We start from the raw sequence: 19,795 nt of genomic DNA, 5'->3' as shown, positions 1-19,795 counted from the left end.
CAGAAAATGCAGGGGTAAATATGTATAGACAAATCAAAAATAAACGTAAAATCAATAATTAAACTAGGTATCACTGATGAAACAGTTGATGTCTAATTCAATGTTTAAACCCATAGGTGCAAGGGATTGGGTCAGGAAAATCCATTTTGTCTCGCATTTTGACAGTTCCCTGACCCAATTAGCCCCTCGCCAAGAAGGAGTGACTCGTTCTATGCCCCAGAACATTAGTTCACTCGGATCTTTCTGATGGTGTAGTCGAAAGTGAGCTGGCACATTGTGTTCCCTTTTCCCATTGATAATATTAGTGATGTGCTCTCCCACACGAATCTTCAAGGTTCGTTTTGTTCTCCCTATATATACCAACTTGCAAGGGCACATCAGCCCATACACAACGTGGGTGGTATCACACGTAATAAGGGATTTGATCTTGAATGTTTTATCAATGGCGGGGACAGAGAAGGAATCCCGTCTTCTCAAGTTGGTCGGGGCCAGAGAGCAAGCCCTACACCTCCCACATGTAAACGACCCCTTCAGATCCGGAAAGAAGGTGATTCTAGGTGGATCAATCACCTTTTTGACCACCCGATCTCCAAAATTGGGGGCCCTGCGATATATAAAAGATGGATGGTTGGGTAAGGCTGAACCCAGGGTTTTATCCATCAGCAATATCGGCCAGTGTTGTTTAAAGATGTCTTCTACCTTCTTATAGTCATTAGAGAAATCAGAGGGGAAACTCCACTGTTTGGGGTCACTCTCTGATTCTCTATCTCTAATTCTAGGATTCAGAGGCCTTGGTGCTTCAAGAATGTTGGTAATTTCTTTGTCCAGCTCCAATTCCTCATAGCCTTTAGCCACAAAGCGCTCTTTCAGAATTTTGACTTGGTCACAGTAATCACTGGTAGATGTACAATTCCGTCTTACACGTAGGAATTGGCCTCTGGGAATATTTTTGAGCCAGTTAGGGTGATGTCCACTCTGGATAGCAAGGTAGCTGTTTCTATCCGTAGATTTAAAAAACACCTTAGTTGTTAAGGAGTTGCCTTCCCTCCTAATGGTGACATCTAAGAAGTGGATTTCACTCTGGCTATAGTTGTATTCCAGTTTGATGTTATTCTGGTTATTATTCAGATGTTGCATAAAGGTCATAAGATTTTGTTCAGATCCTTCCCAGATGAAAATGATGTCATCTATGAAGCGACGGTAATACTTCAACTCTGGTCTGTTGGTATTGAACACAAATTTGTCCTCCCACTCTGCCATAAAAATATTGGCTAGACTGGGGGCAAATTTGGCGCCCATCGCCACGCCAGTTTTCTGGCTGAAAAAATTGCTGTCGTACCAAAAATAGTTATGGCCTAAACAGAAATCCAGGACTCTTCTTAAGAAGACCTTTTGCTCCCATGGCAAATCATCTGTCGTCCCTCTACACCATCATCCAGCATGATGATGCCCTGCTAGCCCTGAATTGGGCTATGTGCCAGAGAGATGATTTGCCATGGGAGCAAAAGGTCTTCTTAAGAAGAGTCCTGGATTTCTGTTTAGAAATGACATCATTTTCATCTGGGAAGGATCTGAACAAAATCTTATGACCTTTATGCAACATCTGAATAATAACCAGAATAACATCAAACTGGAATACAACTATAGCCAGAGTGAAATCCACTTCTTAGATGTCACCATTAGGAGGGAAGGCAACTCCTTAACAACTAAGGTGTTTTTTAAATCTACGGATAGAAACAGCTACCTTGCTATCCAGAGTGGACATCACCCTAACTGGCTCAAAAATATTCCCAGAGGCCAATTCCTACGTGTAAGACGGAATTGTACATCTACCAGTGATTACTGTGACCAAGTCAAAATTCTGAAAGAGCGCTTTGTGGCTAAAGGCTATGAGGAATTGGAGCTGGACAAAGAAATTACCAACATTCTTGAAGCACCAAGGCCTCTGAATCCTAGAATTAGAGATAGAGAATCAGAGAGTGACCCCAAACAGTGGAGTTTCCCCTCTGATTTCTCTAATGACTATAAGAAGGTAGAAGACATCTTTAAACAACACTGGCCGATATTGCTGATGGATAAAACCCTGGGTTCAGCCTTACCCAACCATCCATCTTTTATATATCGCAGGGCCCCCAATTTTGGAGATCGGGTGGTCAAAAAGGTGATTGATCCACCTAGAATCACCTTCTTTCCGGATCTGAAGGGGTCGTTTACATGTGGGAGGTGTAGGGCTTGCTCTCTGGCCCCGACCAACTTGAGAAGACGGGATTCCTTCTCTGTCCCCGCCATTGATAAAACATTCAAGATCAAATCCCTTATTACGTGTGATACCACCCACGTTGTGTATGGGCTGATGTGCCCTTGCAAGTTGGTATATATAGGGAGAACAAAACGAACCTTGAAGATTCGTGTGGGAGAGCACATCACTAATATTATCAATGGGAAAAGGGAACACAATGTGCCAGCTCACTTTCGACTACACCATCAGAAAGATCCGAGTGAACTAATGTTCTGGGGCATAGAACGAGTCACTCCTTCTTGGCGAGGGGCTAATTGGGTCAGGGAACTGTCAAAATGCGAGACAAAATGGATTTTCCTGACCCAATCCCTTGCACCTATGGGTTTAAACATTGAATTAGACATCAACTGTTTCATCAGTGATACCTAGTTTAATTATTGATTTTACGTTTATTTTTGATTTGTCTATACATATTTACCCCTGCATTTTCTGGCTTCAGGTATATACAGTGAAGAGCTGTTATATACATCATTCCTTTTCAGGATATAGCGCATATTTTATCCTTTTGTGCTTTACAACTTGTGATATTATAATTGAAATATGCATTCCCTTGTATATTTTAATATGCGTTTTTATAATTTTTTAATGTGACTTATTTTAATGAGATTCATGTTAGTTTATACAGTGTGCCAGTGTGCACAGGGTTATGTATTTTACATTGTTGTGTTATTTTTAGCATTTCACCCTGTGGACGTATGGCACATTGTCGATCGAGTTGCTGATGGGTGGTTTAACCACTAACAGTGAGTCCCGATCGATCGTGTGCAATAGGCCACCTGAAACCTCAGCATCATTAATTGCAGATGTATGGTACACTGCCGATCGGGCGACTGACTGGGGGTTTAATCACTCCCAGATGGATTCGCCTAAGTGCAGGTAACGGGTCAACCGTTCAGATCTCATTCCGTAATGGGATGGTCTAAGTTCAATGGGCAGGGTTCTCATGGTATTTTGTGTCTGCAGAGGTGGTGTGTGAGGGATATCCGGGCGGACTCTCCATACAGTGTTTACCTTCCGGCGGAAGGTGTCATGAGGTCCTTCCGGTTGGCCTGTTCGCTGCGCTATTGGCCGCAATGTTGATGGTGCTGAGCATAAAGAGGATGGGTTCGTTGGTCTGTCCGCGCCCCCAGTTGAAGTCCGGAAGTGACGAAACGCGTCGGGGCGTGGCCAGACGACGCATCCTTTCGTGGACTGTGGCAGAGAAAGAACTTCCGGGACTACCCGACCTGGCGTGGAGCCAGATTTGAGTAAGATTGGAGGTTCCGCTACTGCCTTGCATATTGAGATGAGCGTGTTTTTACTACTATACAAGTGAGTGCAATGTATGAGTATTTGGTGTGAATAAAATTTATCAGACATACTGCACTAGGGAAGTTATCTCTTTGTTTTTCATACGGTTGGGAGAGAGTGTGGAAAAAAAGGGCTACTGCACTGAAGTGGAAACCATCTTTACCTGTGGTGTGACCTATCCTATGGTAACATTGGGATCTGTTACCTACATGCGCATAATGCTCATTTATGAGAGTAAGTGAGAAAATGCATCCGGTGAGTGGCCATTTCTTACTTCCCCTGCACTTGGTGGTGGACTTGTGGTGATCCTATCAGATTGCACGGAGTTTTGGCATATCCAAACACTGTCATCATTAATACATGAATTTTTATGGTGATTGAAGATCTGAAAGTGGACTGTTCATATTTCACCTATGGGATCATTTGACTAAAAGACTGTGAGGACTGTTTATCAACCGCACTGTTAATTTGATGATCATCCACGGGTGATAGTAGGAACTCTTCCGGGAACTTTTTTAGATTGTTCTAGCGCTACTATTATTCCTTTTTTATTGTTATCAAGTATTTTATATTTGTTTAAGTGGCAGCTTTAGTTTTAGAGTTTTTTTACCAGCAGTCTGCTGGTGCTACCTAGAGCGCGGAGTTAATCACACAGTTTGGGCGGGAGACTGAGGATTAATATCTACAAGATAAGGGATGGCTGTGGAGGTCCAACTGTATGGAAGTGTTTTCTCCATCGGTTTCCTTTTTTGTAAAGGTCACCAAAGCAGGTTCTCGGATACTTTGCTAACCTACCAATAATAAAGATGACGGGGAACTTCCATCACTAAGGTTTTTGTAAAGGTCAATCTGTCTTGTAAGATACTGTTAGTTGATGGTTGACACATTTTGTACATTTATTCTAATGAGCACACTCTTTTTAGGTCAAGGAGTTTAATGGCCGCCACTTTGTTATGGAGACTGCGATCACGGGAGACTTTGCACTAATAAAGGCTTGGAAGGCAGATTGTGCTGGTAATGTTGTTTTCAGGTAAGATATTTATTTTCAAAGCTTATTTTTTTTGCAAGGATGGAGTACAGATATTGCCTGTTTTTGTCCAGAGTCCCATGCTCCAAGATTGGTTAAAGCATGCCTCAGATATGTGAGAAGTCCCATTCCAAAGGCTTTCTCAGTGGCTTTTCTTGTGATGGGAGCTAGATTCCTGTGCCTGCTGTATGTATTGCACTGTGACCAGTTTCTGCATCAATCGAGCTGATGTCACCATCAATGCGACCTATCCAAAGAATGTGTGAGATGTATTTAAATGTTTTCACATCTTTCTCAGCCCAACTCTTTGCTCTCATTTAAAATTTGTAACTTTTGTAAATTTGCACTTTTTTTTTTTTTTTTTGCATAAGCAAACCGCACAATATAAAAGGATTATGATGATCCAAATCTGACAGCCATGTCAATAACTTAATACAGCAATATAGTGACGAATCTTGGTTCAGAAAGGTGCAGTAAGTTGTTAGTGTGTGTTTTTTTTTTTTTTGTTTGCTGAAATGCTGCTGCCAGGTGGAAAGATGTCTGAGCGAGAGAGGAAAAACCACAGTACATGAGGCCTAAATGTAAAATAATGCACCTAGAGAAAAATGGCGTGCAGCATTGGGGGTATGGTGTTGGCCAGCACTACAGAAGACCAAGTAGTGGTAAAGCGGGGCTCTTTTTTTTTTTTTTTTTTTCCCCCCTTCCTGCAGGAATATGGAGGAATGCAGTTCCAACGCTGAATGTATGTAATGGTAAGGGGTACTGGAGTGTGCGGGGGGGGGGGGGGGGGGTGTGTATTGCTGCTGTGGATTTATGTTTTAGGTTTTCTTAACACATTCCACACAAATTGCATAGTTACATAGTAGGTGAGGCTGAATAAAGACAATAGTCCATCCAGTTCAACTTGTGTAGGTGTGTGGCCGTAATCATCTCTCATACCCCTGAATGTTCTGATCCTGGAGATGTACGTCTGTCTTTTGAAAGCCACCATACTTCCCGCAGAAACCACCTCTTGTGGTAGAGAATTACACAATCTTGTAGCTCTAACAGTAAAGAACCCCCCACATTGCCTGAGGTTAAAACGCTTCTCCTCTAATATCATTGTATGTCCTCATGCAATCCTTTTGACTGCATAGCTTTTTTTCTATGCTGAGACCACCATTGAGGTATTTATAAATTGCTATCATGTCCCCTCTCAGGCGTCTCTTCTCCAAGGAGAATAAATCAAGCGATTGCAGACGCTCTTCATAATTAAGGTCCTCCAATCCCTTAATTAGTTTAGTTGCCCTTCTGTGGACTCTCTCCAGCTCCAACACATCCCTCCTGAGGACTGGCGACCAGAGCTGGACAGAATACTCCAGATGTGGTCGGACCAGAGTTTTATAAGTGGAAGGATTATAGTTTTATCTCTGGAATACATCCCTTCCTTTATGCATGCTAATATTCTGCCGGCTTTGGCAGCTGCCGCTTGACATTGCATGCTATTGCTTAGTCTATCCTCTACCAAGACTCCCAGATCTTTCTCCATTTATGATTCCCCCAAGGGTTCCCCCCCTAAAGTGTATTGTGTTTTTAGTTACCAAGTGCAAAACCTTACACTTCTCCACATTAAACCTCATTTGCCATGTCTTTGTCCAGGTCATTCTGCAGGATATCTGCTTCATGCTGTGCAGTTATTGCCCTGCCCAATTTTGTGTCATCTGCAAAAACTTATATAGAACTACTGATCCCGTCCTCAATGCTGTTTATGAATAAATTGAACAAGGTTGGTCCCAGGACTGAGCCTTGGGGGACCCCGCTTACTACCTCAGACCAGTCTGAGTATGTGCTATTTATTACCACCCTTTGGACATGCCCTTTTAGCCAGTTCCGTATCCAAGAGCAAACCCAGCGGTCGATGCCTGCTGACCTTATTTTATAAATTAAGCGCTTGTGGGGAACTGTATGAAACTCCTTAGGGCAGTGGTGGTCCTCAACCCTGGTCCTCAGGGCCCACTAACAGGCCAGGTTTGCAAGATAGCTGAAATACATCCCAGGTGATATAATTTGCTGTTCAGTGATTGCAGTACTCTAGTCTGCATCTCCACAAGGTAATACTTAAAATCTGGCCTGTTAGTGGGCCCTGAGGACTGGAGTTGAGGACCACTGCCTTAGGGAAATCCAGGTACACCACATCCACTGGTCTCCCCCTATCTAGCTCACAGCTCACCTCCTCGTAGAATGAGATTGGTTTGACAAGAACGCCCATTTGTAAACCCGTGCTGATTACTGCTGATGTTGTTGTCTTTAGCAAACTGTACGATATAGTCCCATATCATCCCCTCCAGAAGTTTACATACTATGGATGTCAGACTGACAGGCCTATGCTTTCCCGGGACATGCCTCTGCCCTTTTATGAATATCTGTATCACGTTCGCTTTCCTCCCAATCCCCTGGTACATTTCCGGTCATAATAAGATCAGGAACAGTGGTCTAGATATAATCTTACTGAGTTCTTTGAGTACTCTCGGATGTACACCACCCGGGCCTGGTAATTTGTGTTAATTTTATCCAGCCTTTCCCTGATTTCACCTTCTGTTAGCCATAGCGGCAAGTCCTGTGTATTACTGCTAACCATATAGTCGTGGTCAGTGTACCCCTCCTTTTCCTGTGTCAAGACTGACGAGAAAAAAGCGTTCAAGTTTGCTTTTTCAGTGTCCTCTGTAACCATCCTCCCATCATTGGCCTTTTTTTAATTTATTTTTTTGCCGTCTCTCTTCTAATTCTAGTTTTTGTTTTCTAATTTTACTGGCAGTTTTTTTAAATGTATTGCAAAATTATATTATGTTTATCTGAATGGAAAAATAATCTTACTCTATTCCCCTGACAATGGTGGACAAAGTGCCTCGCCATGTACAGCTTTATAAACACCAGGCATTCATCGGTTTCTCATACCAATGCATGTATATTCTAATTTCTTGGCGGTAAAGATATTCAGGAATCCCATTGTTTGTGTTTTGTTTTTTTGTGTTTGGCATCAAAGTGGAGTTTTTCATGGAGCAGCTTTTCTCAACCAGAGTTGGGTGGATTCCTCTGAGGTTGCTAGGGGTTCATTGAGCAATTACTGCCTCTGATAAGTAACCTCTGACAGCAATGATCTTTTTAGCGATTGGTAAGGGAACCTTTTCAATGAGCACAAATGTAAGGAACATTCTCTCCACTGACTATGCTAATGTACGGTGAGCTTTGGATGCAGTATTCATTATCAGGGTTTCCTAAGACTGGAAAGTTATTTCAAGGGTCCTTCCATGCTGGTTGAGAGAGACTGACTTGGAGTGATGCCTGTTTAAGTCTGCTTTAAGTTGAGATCAAAACCTTTTAACGCCTGATCTGTTTTTCTCTTTCAGTACAGATCTATTGCATGACTGTCAGCCACAGTATACAACTGTCTCCTAGAGGTTCGACTTGTGTAGATAATGTAGTTACCAGGGAAACGCGGCCTGGCGTAGCCTCTTGACAGATGCCTCTGGCACAAGTTGCTCCTCTCGGGTTCCATGCAGACTCCCTGCATTGATTTAATTTCTGTTTGGACATCTGAGTTGTCAGTGGCCTGCTGCAAAGGAAGTCTTGTGTTTACAAAGTCGCTTTTATTAACTTCAGCAGTAAATGTTTGTATTTTGAGTCCTTCAGTTATGGCCTCTTGTAGACTGGTGCTATAGAGGGTGTCTGCACACTTGTTCCTGCAATGTGCCTTATGCACCACAGCATTTTATATGGGGCTGTAGACCTATGCCTTCCTTTTGAACACCAACATGAAGTGGTCGACCATGTCCATGCAACTACTTGCCAAGTAAAAACATTTTACTACTATGTATTGTTTGTCAATGGCAGCACATTGGCTTAGTGGTTGGAGTACAAGCCTTGCAGCACTAGGGTCCTCATTTTGAATCCCACCCAGGACCCTTTCTGCATGGAGGTTGCATGTTCCCCTTGTGTTCCCTCGTGTTTCCTCTTATTCTGGTTTCCAAAACAGCAAAGACATGCTAGAAGGTTAAAGTGTTACTGAACCCAGGACCCTGCATTCACTATATCTGGTCTCCCACAGCTCCTAGAACATGGAAATGCATATATTAAGTAAATCTACACTGCTAAATAGCTTATCAGCAGTTAGAGCAGTCTTGTGACTATCAGTGTCCATCCAAGCACTGGTTAAAGCTTTTGCAGGATGAGTTTTCTGACTGTCCTACGAGACTGCGGGTCTCCTGACCCTCAGTCTGGACACTGCTGATTGGCCCTGTGCTGATTGCATGCACTCTCCCAAGAAGAGCAAAACCTCTAGCAATATACACCAAACTAAGCAGGTGCAGCCTGACCTCATAGACTGTTATCAAGAAATTATCAATGGACAGTGGAGGGAGGGGAGGTTCAGAAAAGCCAGCAACACACAGCCTTTTTACACGATGCGAAGGATTAACCCCTTAGGTTACATAGTTTGTGAGGTTGAAAGACATCAGTCCATCCAGTTCAAGCTATGGATGTGTGTGTTTGCTGTTAACCTTTGTATACCCCTGTATGTTGTGGTCTTTAAGGTGCCCATCTAATAGTCTTTTGAAACTATCGACGCTCCCCGCTGACACCACTGCCTGTGGAAGAGAATTCCACATCCTTACTGCTGACAGTGAAGAACCCCTTGCGTAGAACCGTTAAACTGTTTTTCCTCTAGTTTTAGTGAGTGGCCACGTGTCTTATTGTAATCCCTTTCTCTAAAGTTTGTACCTTATGCTAGGGTCGCCAGTACAGTATTTGTACATTGATATCATATCCCCCCCTCAATCGATTGTCTCTTCTCCAGGGAGAATAAGTTCAGTGCTTGTAGTCTTTCCTCATAGTCGATGCCCTCCATTCCCCTAATTATTTTTGTTGCTCTTTTCTGGACTCTCTCTCCAGTTCCAGCACGTCCTTCCTGAGGATGGGTGCCCAGAACAGGACAGCATACCCCAGATGTGGCCGGACCAGAGTCTTGTAGAGTGGGAGAATAATCTCTATTTCTCTAGCGCTCATCGACAGACGTAGTCCTCGGTGATACACCACCTTCGGGTTATGTTACCTCCGCAGGAGCAGGACTAGACAGGAAATTAAAAAGCTCTGGCCACACCCTAGGGGCAGTCCCAGAGGGTATATCCTCTCTCTCTCTGCCTCAGCAAATCAGTTATTTTCTGTCTAGTTAGGAGTAAGGACCTAGATACCTTGCTGGGATCTTGGGTCCTGGCAAGAAATTTTTTTCTAAAAGGATTTTTGGACAGCTTTTTTTTTCTCCAGTGTTCCTGTGAGATCTTCAAGCAAGAAAGCTGAACTGGGCGACGGGCTGGATGTTGAGATCCGGTGGTCACCCCAGTTCAGCCTACGAGCGCGTGCAGGCCATAGCTCCGCGCTGGGTCGGCCGCGACAAAGTCCCATTAAAGGACTGAACCCGCGAGTTAAACGTCTCGCTGAAACGCCAAAGACCATGAGTCACGGCGTCTGTATCGGTCGACAGCCCTCCCGCCCCGGTGGAGAGGGGTACTGTCAGGAGTTGGTGCCCGCCTGGTTCCGGTATGGTGAGTAGTATGTTCCCCCTGTTTTCCCTGACGGGTTTTGTGGTGAACGCGGGCCCCTCTCTGTATGGTAAGAGAGTTTCTTTCTATCCTATAACATGTCACAAATCCTCCTACTTTGAGTGTGATTTTATGTGTGCAAAAGCCAGGAGGCTTGGTTTGGGAGCTAACAATCTATTGTATACATGTTTTAAAGATGTAATCTGTGGCATTCTGGGAATCTTATGGGTTAAGTATAAGCTACCTACCAGTCAGAAGCCATGGACATGTAGACTGCCTTCCAAGTCAGATCTCCAGCTAATAGCAGGCCTCCCGAACGGCCATGCGGTCCGCCAGGGCCGGTACCGCCAAACACGCCATATCCCCATGCAGAGAGAGTGTTGTGTGCCTGCAGCACACCGCTAGTCAGCACAGGCCGCCGCCATTTTTTTTGCTGGATCGCACGAGCCGCCATTTTGGCGTAGCCTCGTGTCTCCAGCATGGGGGCGGCCATGTTTTAGGTGATTCTACACCTCGTGGAGCTTGGGGGAGGCGCCGGAAGGCGTACAGAGGGGCGGAGCCGCCTCCTTTCTTCCTGGGCAGCCAGCCAAAAGACTTCCTGTTTGTCTAAGACAGCGCTGTAAGCTGTTGCAGTTCAACTCTGAACATCAAGTGGTGAGCCTGGGGGTCTATCTCTCTCTCTCTCGATCGATAGGGATCCCTAGCAGGTAACACTAAGGGGTTTTTTGTGGCGCTGAGGGTCAAAAAAAAAAAAAAAAAAGTTTTTTCTTTACTTTGAATTATATCATCCAGGAAGTAACTGGAGTTATTATGGACCCTGCCACACAGATTCCCCCACCTGTTTCCCTCGAGGGGGCCTCGGGACCCGCCGGTGTACAGAGTATAGAGTCATTTACAGCAATTTTGGAGTCTATGGTGGCTCGGGTGGAGGCGGCCTGTCAGGGACGGGGGTCAAGGAAGCGACCCCCGCCTACCCCTATACTATCTGACACCTCTGACTCTGATTCAGAGATGGTCACTGCAGTTGCAGGTTCCTCTGCAAGGGCTGCTATCCCAGGTAAAGCCCCCTCAGACAGTGAGGAGGACGCTTCTTCTCCTGCTATAATTCAGGAAGAAGCATTGGTGGACGCACTAGTTGTGGCAGTGCAAGAAACCTTAAAACTTGAGGCTTTACCGGCAGAGGCAACTGAAACAGAGAGGCCTTTTGGGACTAATAAGCCCATCAAGACGGCAAAGGCTTTTCCTGTACCTAAATGTTTTGGAAATCAGATTAAAGGAGAATGGGAACATTCTAAACGTACCTTTACTATTTCCAAGCGTATTGCTAGACGCTATCCGTTTGAGGAATCCATCATTAAGAAATGGACGGTACCACCAGTCGTGGATCCGCCTATTTCCAGGCTGAATAAAGCCACGGTTATTCCAGTGGAGGACACTTCGTCCTTTAAGGATCCGGTGGATCGAAAGATAGAAGCGGAGTCCCGCACTATCTTTTCTCTGATAGGGTCAGCATTTAGACCAGTAATTGTTATTGGTCTAGTTTCCCAGACACTTACAGAATGGGCGAAGATGGTACGCCAAGATCTTAGGGGAAAAGATATTCCCCAGGAGACATCTGATTTGATAGAACAGATCATACAAGGGCTACGGTTTATCTGTGACGCAGCCTTGGACACTACTCCCTTGTTAGGGCATGCATCTAAGTTAGCAGTGATCCTCAGACGTGTGCTGTGGTTAAAATGCTGGTCAGCTGACCTAGGTTCCAAAAAGACTTTGACCAATCTCCCTTTCCAGGGGAATCGTCTATTTGGAGCCAACCTAGATGAAATCATTAAGGATGCCACCGGGGGCAAGAGTACTTTTTTGCCACAGGCTGCAAAAGCTAAGGAACCTCGCAACAAGCGAGGACCTTTCTTTACCGCCCATAAAGGACGCCCGGCTGGTACTTCCGGGAAAGGCAAGACTCCTCCAGGAGGGTTCAAGAAGGGCTGGTCGGACAAGCAGAGGACCAACCCAGCCAAACCCGAAGTAAAGGAGTACACAGCCTGAAGGTGCGCCCCCACCCAATTTCAGGGTGGGGGGACGGTTTCACCGGTATTCAGGACATTAGATCGAGCATCAACCACTACTACCGGTGCGATTCTTCCCTTCCAACATTTAAGTACAGGAAGCGGTAGTTACCGCTCCCTGTATAGATCTTTTCCTTTACCTTTTCCTAAGATTAGTCCCGATACCTCACAGGAATCGGATCTGATTGACCAGATAGGCCAAGTAGCCTCTAGTCGGGTGACTTCGGTCCCTGAGGTTCAACCAGAAAAGATCACCTTGCCTGATAACTATCAGGTATCTGATAAATGTGTGGGAACAGAAAACGACCAGACTTTCTCGGATGGTCGGGGCCAGATACCTCTAGGGACGCCTGGTTCAGATCCAATCAGCGCCAGTGGTCCTAGAAATTCTAGGCTGGCCTCTTCAAGCCGGCCTGGCCGACTTGGACAGGTTAGTCGCAGACGTTCCGTGGGAACTTCGTCTCAGGGAGTGTCTGTAGTCTCAAGGACCTATTTACCTTCGTGCTTTACAGTCGCTGGTTTTAATGGCCTGGCCATTGAGACCCAAGTACTGAAGGACAGAGGTTTGTCTACTTCTGTCATTCCTACCCTTATTAAAGCAAGGAAAGCGACTTCCAGCAAAGTCTATTATCACACATGGAAGACTTATATTGCGTGGTGCGAATCTTTAGGATTTCCTCCACGTACCTATTCGGTGTCTCGAATATTGGCCTTTTTGCAACAAGGGGTTGAGCAGAAGCTAGCCTTGAGCACCATCAAGGGTCAAGTTTCAGCATTAGCAATCTTCTTTCAGAAACCTTTAGCTACCAAATCCTTGGTGCGGAATTTCATCCAGGGGGTGCGGCACCTGGCTCCTCCAGTCCGCGCGCCCTTACCGCCCTGGGATCTTAATTTGGTTTTGTCGGTTCTACAGAAACCTCCCTTTGAAAACATCAGGGAGATTCCCTTGCTTACTTTATCCCAGAAGGTGGTCTTCTTGGTGGCTATTACTTCTGCTCGCAGGGTGTCAGAACTGGCTGCATTATCATGCCAGTCCCCATACCTAGTGATTCATAGGGATAAGGTAGTACTTCATCCTAAGCCATCTTTTCTTCCTAAGGTGGTTTCAGATTTTCATCTGAATGAAGATATTGTACTACCTTCCTTGTGTCCTCAGCCCAAGCATCATCGGGAACATGCGTTTCATTCCTTGGATGTGGTTCGGGCAATCAGGGTATACCTGAAAGCTACGGAATCATTCCGTAAGACGGATTCACTTTTTGTGATCACGGATGGCCCCAGAAAGGGTTTGCCTGCATCTGCCGCGACCATTGCCAAATGGATTAGACAAACGGTGGTACAGGCTTATTCTATTAAGGGTCAGAGTCCTCCGTTCCCTGTTAGGGCGCACTCCACTCGAGCGCTCAGTACTTCCTGGGCCTTTCGCCATCAGGCGTCAGTGGTCCAGGTATGTAAGGCGGCCACTTGGTCGTCGGTACATACCTTTACTAAATTCTATAAAATTGATGTGACGGCATCGGCGGATGCCTCATTTGGCCGCAAGGTTTTGCAGGCCGCAATTTGAGGAGACCGGTGGTCTACCTCGAGGGTTTTTTTCTGTTTGAAAAATTTTTTTGTTGAGTCTCATCATTAAGGATGAGCATTGTAAACTTCTAGTTGGCACCGGTTGGGCCTTCTAGATTGGGATTTGATTTCCATTTTCCCACCCCTCAGTTGTGATACTGCTCTGGGACGTCCCGAAGGTGGTGTATCACCGAGGACTACGTCTGTCGATGAGCGCTAGAGAAAAATGGATTTTTGTAAAATCTTACCGTAAAATCCTTTTCTCTTAGCTCATCGACAGACGTAGTCCCCGCCCCTCTGTTTTGGAGTTGGGTTGGGTTAAATTCTCTAAGCACTGCTTTTTCACATAACTGATTTGCTGAGGCAGAGAGAGAATATACCCTCTGGGACTGCCCCTAGGGTGTGGCCAGAGCTTTTTAATTTCCTGTCTAGTCCTGCTCCTGCGGAGGTAACATAACCCGAAGGTGGTGTATCACCGAGGACTACGTCTGTCGATGAGCTAAGAGAAAAGGATTTTACGGTAAGATTTTACAAAAATCCATTTTTCTGGAGTGAATCCCCTTTTTTTTTATTCACGCCAGTATTCTGTTGGCTTTGCTTGCAGCGGCTTGGCATTGCATGCCGCTGCTAAGCCTGTTGTCCACCAGTACCCCCAGGTCCTTTTTCCATCTTGGATTCACTCAGAGGTCCCCCCCCCCCCAGTGAGTAGCTTGCTTTTGTGTTTCTGGCACCCAAGTGCATTAATTTACATTTCTCAACATTAAACCTCATCTGCCATGTAGTTGCCCACCCCATTATTTTGTTCAGGTCTGCTTGTAAGGTTTCCACATCCTGTATAGATGATATTGGCATGCTTACTTTAGTATTATCTGCAAATACTGAGATTGTACTAGATATCCCCTCCTCTAGATCATTTATGAATAAATTAAACAGGATTGGTCCCAGGACAGAACCTTGGGGGACACCACTTTCCACACCCGCCTAATCGGAGTACTCCCCATTAATCACCACCCTCTGGACTCTCCCCTCGAGCCAGTTCTCTATCCAGGTACTTGCCCCTATGATCCATACCTACATTCCTTTGTACAGCAAGCGTTTGTGGGGAACTGTGTCAAAGGCCTTTGCAAAGTCCAGATACACCACATCTACAGGCTTAACTTTATCTAGGTGGCTGCTTACTTCATGGTGGAAGGTTAATAGATTGGTTTGGCAAGAGCGATTTTTTTTTTTTTTTTTTTTTTTTTTTTTTTTTCCCATGAATCTATGCTGATTACTACTACCATTTTCATTACTAAAGTCTTGTATGTGGTCTCATAACATCCCCTCCAAAATCTTGCTGACTGGCCTATAGTTACCCGGGATATATCTTGGCTCTTCTACAGTGAGTATAAAAAGTATGCTGTTGTGGGTTTAGTAACACTAAAGTTAAACTCCTGGAGTTCCACGACTTGTAAAATTAGTTAAATTCATTCCGAGTAAAGATCAATGAGGTGCATGCAACCTCGTGGACTTATTTCTTTTACAATTCAGCAGTTTTTTTGGAGCTCGGGGAGTGCAGCTATCGTTGCACTCCCAGGCACTGAAAGAGTCGCTGCCTTCTTACACGGCATCTCTGCCCACCCCTCCCATCTGCTTCTCATTCACAAAAGCCTTTGAATTCGGTGAAGGAGTTAATTAAAGGATGTTTTCCGTTTCTATAACCTGTTCAACCCATATTTAGTGTGTAACATGTTACTGCTACAGCCGCACCCCCCCCCCCGTGTGACAGCAGGCCAGGCATGTTTTCCTAGTGCCTGCTGTCACAAGTTAAGATCACCCTCCTGTCTGCATTCATTTACAGAGTTCTGTGAATGGGAACCTACAAATATATAAACAGCCTTTTGCTTCTATTGGCTTGTAGTTCTCAATGATCCACCAAGGCGCTGTTGAGCACTCTAAAGTTCATTGATGATCCTGTCGGATTTAACTGCAGACAGTTTACACTGACAGTCCTCAAGAGCCCTGCATTGTACCCACAATCTGCTGATCGTGGGTTCAATGTTTTACAGGCTCCCAATGAAAAAAATTATCATGGACAGTCCCTTAGTTGTATTAACCCTAAGCTGCACTGGAGGATGGTGGGGGAGATGGGGGGGGGGGGGGGATTGATGTAGATGTAAAGATATAGATCTATATCAGAGGAATCAGCATAAGGGACTAAATTGAGGTTGCTTGAGCACACGCAATGGCTTGTGTCTTATTTATTTATTTTCCTCTTGCGTCCTCTGATGGTCGCCGCCCATTCATACAGTCTTTACGATTTGGTATTGGCCTTCTCCGCAGGAGCAAGCTAGGCAGTAATTTTATTAATACAACAAACATTAATAACATACACACCCAAAGGGGGCTGTCCCTCTGGCCTATATCCTCCAGCCAGTACCACTCTAATCTAGTTCTTTGCTGCCTAGCGTCGGGAGTAGGCTAGGTTTTCCCTGCTGGGACCTAGTGTCTGTTTTTTTTTTTTTTTTTCTTTTGTTTCTGAAAGTTTTTCTTTTTTTTCTTAAGAATAGCATTTTATTTATTTTTTTTTCTCACCTACGCTAGTCAGAATTTGGAGGACTACAATCGTCCGCAGAACTGGTCCTCTTACTGTTTAATATAGAACCTTATGGAGTCCCAGTCTGCCATCGAGCATCGCAGGGTTTTGGTATGCCCAGGCCTCGCAACGACAGTGCCCCTAGAAGCAGGGACGAGCCTGCAAAGTTTTTCTATCTTCTCTGGGATGTCGGACGCCCGGGGTTGCTAGCATCCTTCCTGGCTGATGGCACCCCCACCCAGGTGGGAGGTCTCCAGTGTCTGAGCGGTGCCCAAGTTTGCGGTATGGTGTGTACTACTACTCCTCTGTCCCTGGAACAGGTTTTTGAGGGGGTATTGAGTGGGCCTACTCTGGGGATGGCGGTGCATGTAAAGAAGTTTGCTGTAATATCCCCCTCATGGCCGTAGGATGGCCCCTTGTGTCTTCCCTTCGCTGTCCCTGTGGGGGCACTCTTGCGGTGCAGACCGCCATATGGGGGGGGGGGTGTGTGTGTGAGGGCTTCCTTCTCCCCGAGGGTGCTCTGTGCAGATCCCAGTGGGGACCAGTGCGGGCGTTTTCTGCGGCGTCTGAAGCTGTTTCGACCGGCTGCCATGTTTGGTAAGGGCTGGTTGTTTGGCCTCAGAGTGAGGGCAGCGGCCATTTTCCATTATTGCTATTGCCGATCAGGCGCCATCTTTAGTGTGGGTGGATGTCCTGTCTGGGCAGTGGCCATTTTCTAACTGTTTTTCCTCCATTTGACTCCATAGGGCACCATTTTTGTGGCTCAGGGCTGGCTTTTGCCTCCTAGGGGCATGAGGTCACTTCCTCTTTATAATCAGCCTTCTCAAAAGCAGCGTGGCAAGTATAGGAACACTGTGGGGGGATTGTACTGGTTTTCTCTGGCTATATTTTGGCTAGCACTCTTTTGTCAGTTTAGCTTTAGTTGAGGGAAGGGTCTCCACCTGTAGCGCAGTTTGCGATAGGGGTCTGTGGGAACTGCAGTTTTTAAAGGGCCAGTGTAATTTTTTTGCACTTTGCTAATATGGAGTCCCAGGATAGCAAATTTCCCACAGACCTAGTTGGTGGTTCAGATACTCCTGATCCCACTTCCTTTATCCTCTTAATCTGCTGCACTTGTGACTTTAGCGTCAAAAGTTGATCTGCTGATGTCTGACCGAGTTGCAAAGAAACGGCCTATCCCCTCTCAGTCTTCTGACTCGGAGCCTGAATTGGTTGCCACGGGCGACGTCCCCCCTTGAGGGGTCCCGTCTTCTCAGTCGGATGTGGAGGATTCTTCCTCTGGGATAGCACGTGACCGTGCTGTGGTAGACGCAATCATTTGCTCCGTTAAGGAGACTTTAAATCTTGATGTAGAGCCCTCCGTGGCAGGTAAGCGGGTTTCCTTTTGGGACCCGTAAGGCCCTGAAGTCTGGTCAGGTTTTTCCTTGTCCCGAGGAGTTTCAGGAAACGGTAAATGACCAATGGCGTCGCATTAAGCCAACGCTGGTAGTACCTAAGATTTTAAGTACCATTATCCCTTTGCGGATTCGGTTGATACTCGCTGGACTGTGGTTCCTAAAGTGGACCACACTGTTTCCAGACAGAATAAATTCACCTTTATGCCTGTGGAAGACTCCCCGGTGTTTAAGGACCCAGTGGATAGACGGGTGGAAACTCTTTCCTGCCACATGTATATGGTGGTGGGTTCCCTGCTGAAACCAGTGTTCGCCTCAGTGATGGTCTCTCAGACTATCACAGAATGGGCCAAGGTGCTTAGGCGCACTCTGGTAGCAGAGTCGGTTTCTGCTGCTGCGCTGGACATGTTGGATAAAATGGGACAGGCTTTGAAGTACCTGTATGACGTGGCTTTGGACGAGGCTCCTTTAGTCGCACGTCTAGCTGCGGTCGGGATTGCAATCCGCTGCATTATTTGGCTGAAAAGCTGGTCGGCCGACCACGCTTCTAAGAAGACAGTGTCCGACATCCCTTATGTGGGGATCGTCTTTTTGGTGACTATCTGGATGAGCTGATCAAGGGGCTTACTGGGGGTAAGAGTACTCTTGCCTCAAGTCTTGAAAGTTAAATCTCCCTATGCTAAGCGGGGGTCCTTTCTTGCCTTCGGGGCACAGGAAAAGGGTAAGTCCTTCAAGGCCTCCGGTGGTCACAAGAAATTTTGGGCGGGTAAGCCCTAAAATGGGTCAAGCTGGGCAGGCAACCCATTCCACCCCTTCCTGAAGGGATGCCCTCACCCATATCAGGGGTGGGGGGACGTATGCATTGTTTTCCCGAGCCCTGGCTGTCCAACATTCTGGACAGGTGGGTTCGTGAGCTCATTTGTTCAGGGTATAAGATCGAGTTCCGATCTCGCCCCGCAGACAGTTTCCATCAAATCTCCATCTGACTCCCAATCGTTTCTGGGATCTACAATGGAGTTGGCGGCTCCGTCTTGCCGCTCCCCCCCCATCTGGTTGTTCATAGGGATAAAGTGGTCCTGCAACCAAATCAGTCTTTTCTTCCTGAGGTGGTTTCAGCCTGCCACCTCAATGAGGATATTGTTGCAAGGCTTTGTGTGAAGCCTAAGCAACGAAGTAATTTTCCTTGCATTCCTTGGACATGGTCCGGGCGATCAAGGTTTACCTTTCCGCCACGGACTCTTTCCCGGAAGTTGGATTGTCGTCTTGTCCTTCCTGAAGGACCTCTGAGGGTACAGCGGCGTCTGCTGCAACCATTTCCAAATGGATCAGACAGACTATTGTGCAGGCCTATTCGATTAAGGGTCAGGTTCCTCCCTTCCCTGTTAAGGCGCACTCTACTAGAGCGGTTAGTGCATCTTGGGCTTTTCGCCACTAGGCGTCTGTGGCTCAGGTGCGCAAAGCGGCGACCTGGTTGTCTGTACTTAAGTTTTACAAACTTTATGTATTTGCATCCTCAGATGCTGCTTTTTGCCGCAAGGTTTTGAGTGCGGCAGTGGTTTAAAGAGACATGCTATTTTTTTAATGTCTTAGTCATGGGGTTTATTTTTTTTTTTTTTTTACTTACCCCACTGGTTCAGTTTTTCTCTGACCTGGGTGCTGTGTTGCCTATTTTTTAAGGTTGCGTCTTCCCCCTCACATCTACACTGCTTTGGGACATCCCAATCATGAAGATTATTTTTTGAAGTAACTGTTTAAGATTAAAATATTGCAACTGCCATTACGGATTTGTTTGAACGTGAAGGCTCTTGGACTGTGTCATCCTGATCTGACTTTAAGCTGAAATCCTAGCCCTAGAATAAACATGGTTCATTAGGAAAGCCACCAATTTAGATGCATTCTAAAACCTCCTGCAGCACTTATTAAGCTGTATTTTAGAAGTACTATAAAATAGTTTTCTAAAATCTGGTCACGAGATCACATTGGCCTGCTACAGAGACTCTAGTTC

The 19,795-nt window shown here is 45.8% G+C and overlaps 1 protein-coding gene across 1 annotated transcript in view; it reads left to right on the top strand.

Annotated features, from left to right (window-relative positions):
• OXCT1 (3-oxoacid CoA-transferase 1) overlaps positions 1–19,795 on the top strand; it is a 261,457-nt gene that overhangs the window by 57,821 nt on the left and 183,841 nt on the right. Inside the window, exon 6 of the mRNA XM_082251643.1 lies at positions 4,513–4,619. Coding sequence (XP_082107769.1) covers positions 4,513–4,619 — 107 coding nt within the window. The remainder of the gene's footprint in view (positions 1–4,512; positions 4,620–19,795) is intronic.

The sequence above is a fragment of the Pelophylax lessonae genome, assembly GCF_965119305.1.
Source record: "Pelophylax lessonae genome assembly, chromosome: 1".
Classification (NCBI taxonomy): Eukaryota; Metazoa; Chordata; class Amphibia; order Anura; family Ranidae; genus Pelophylax; species Pelophylax lessonae.
This window is presented reverse-complemented; position numbering and strand designations above follow the sequence as displayed.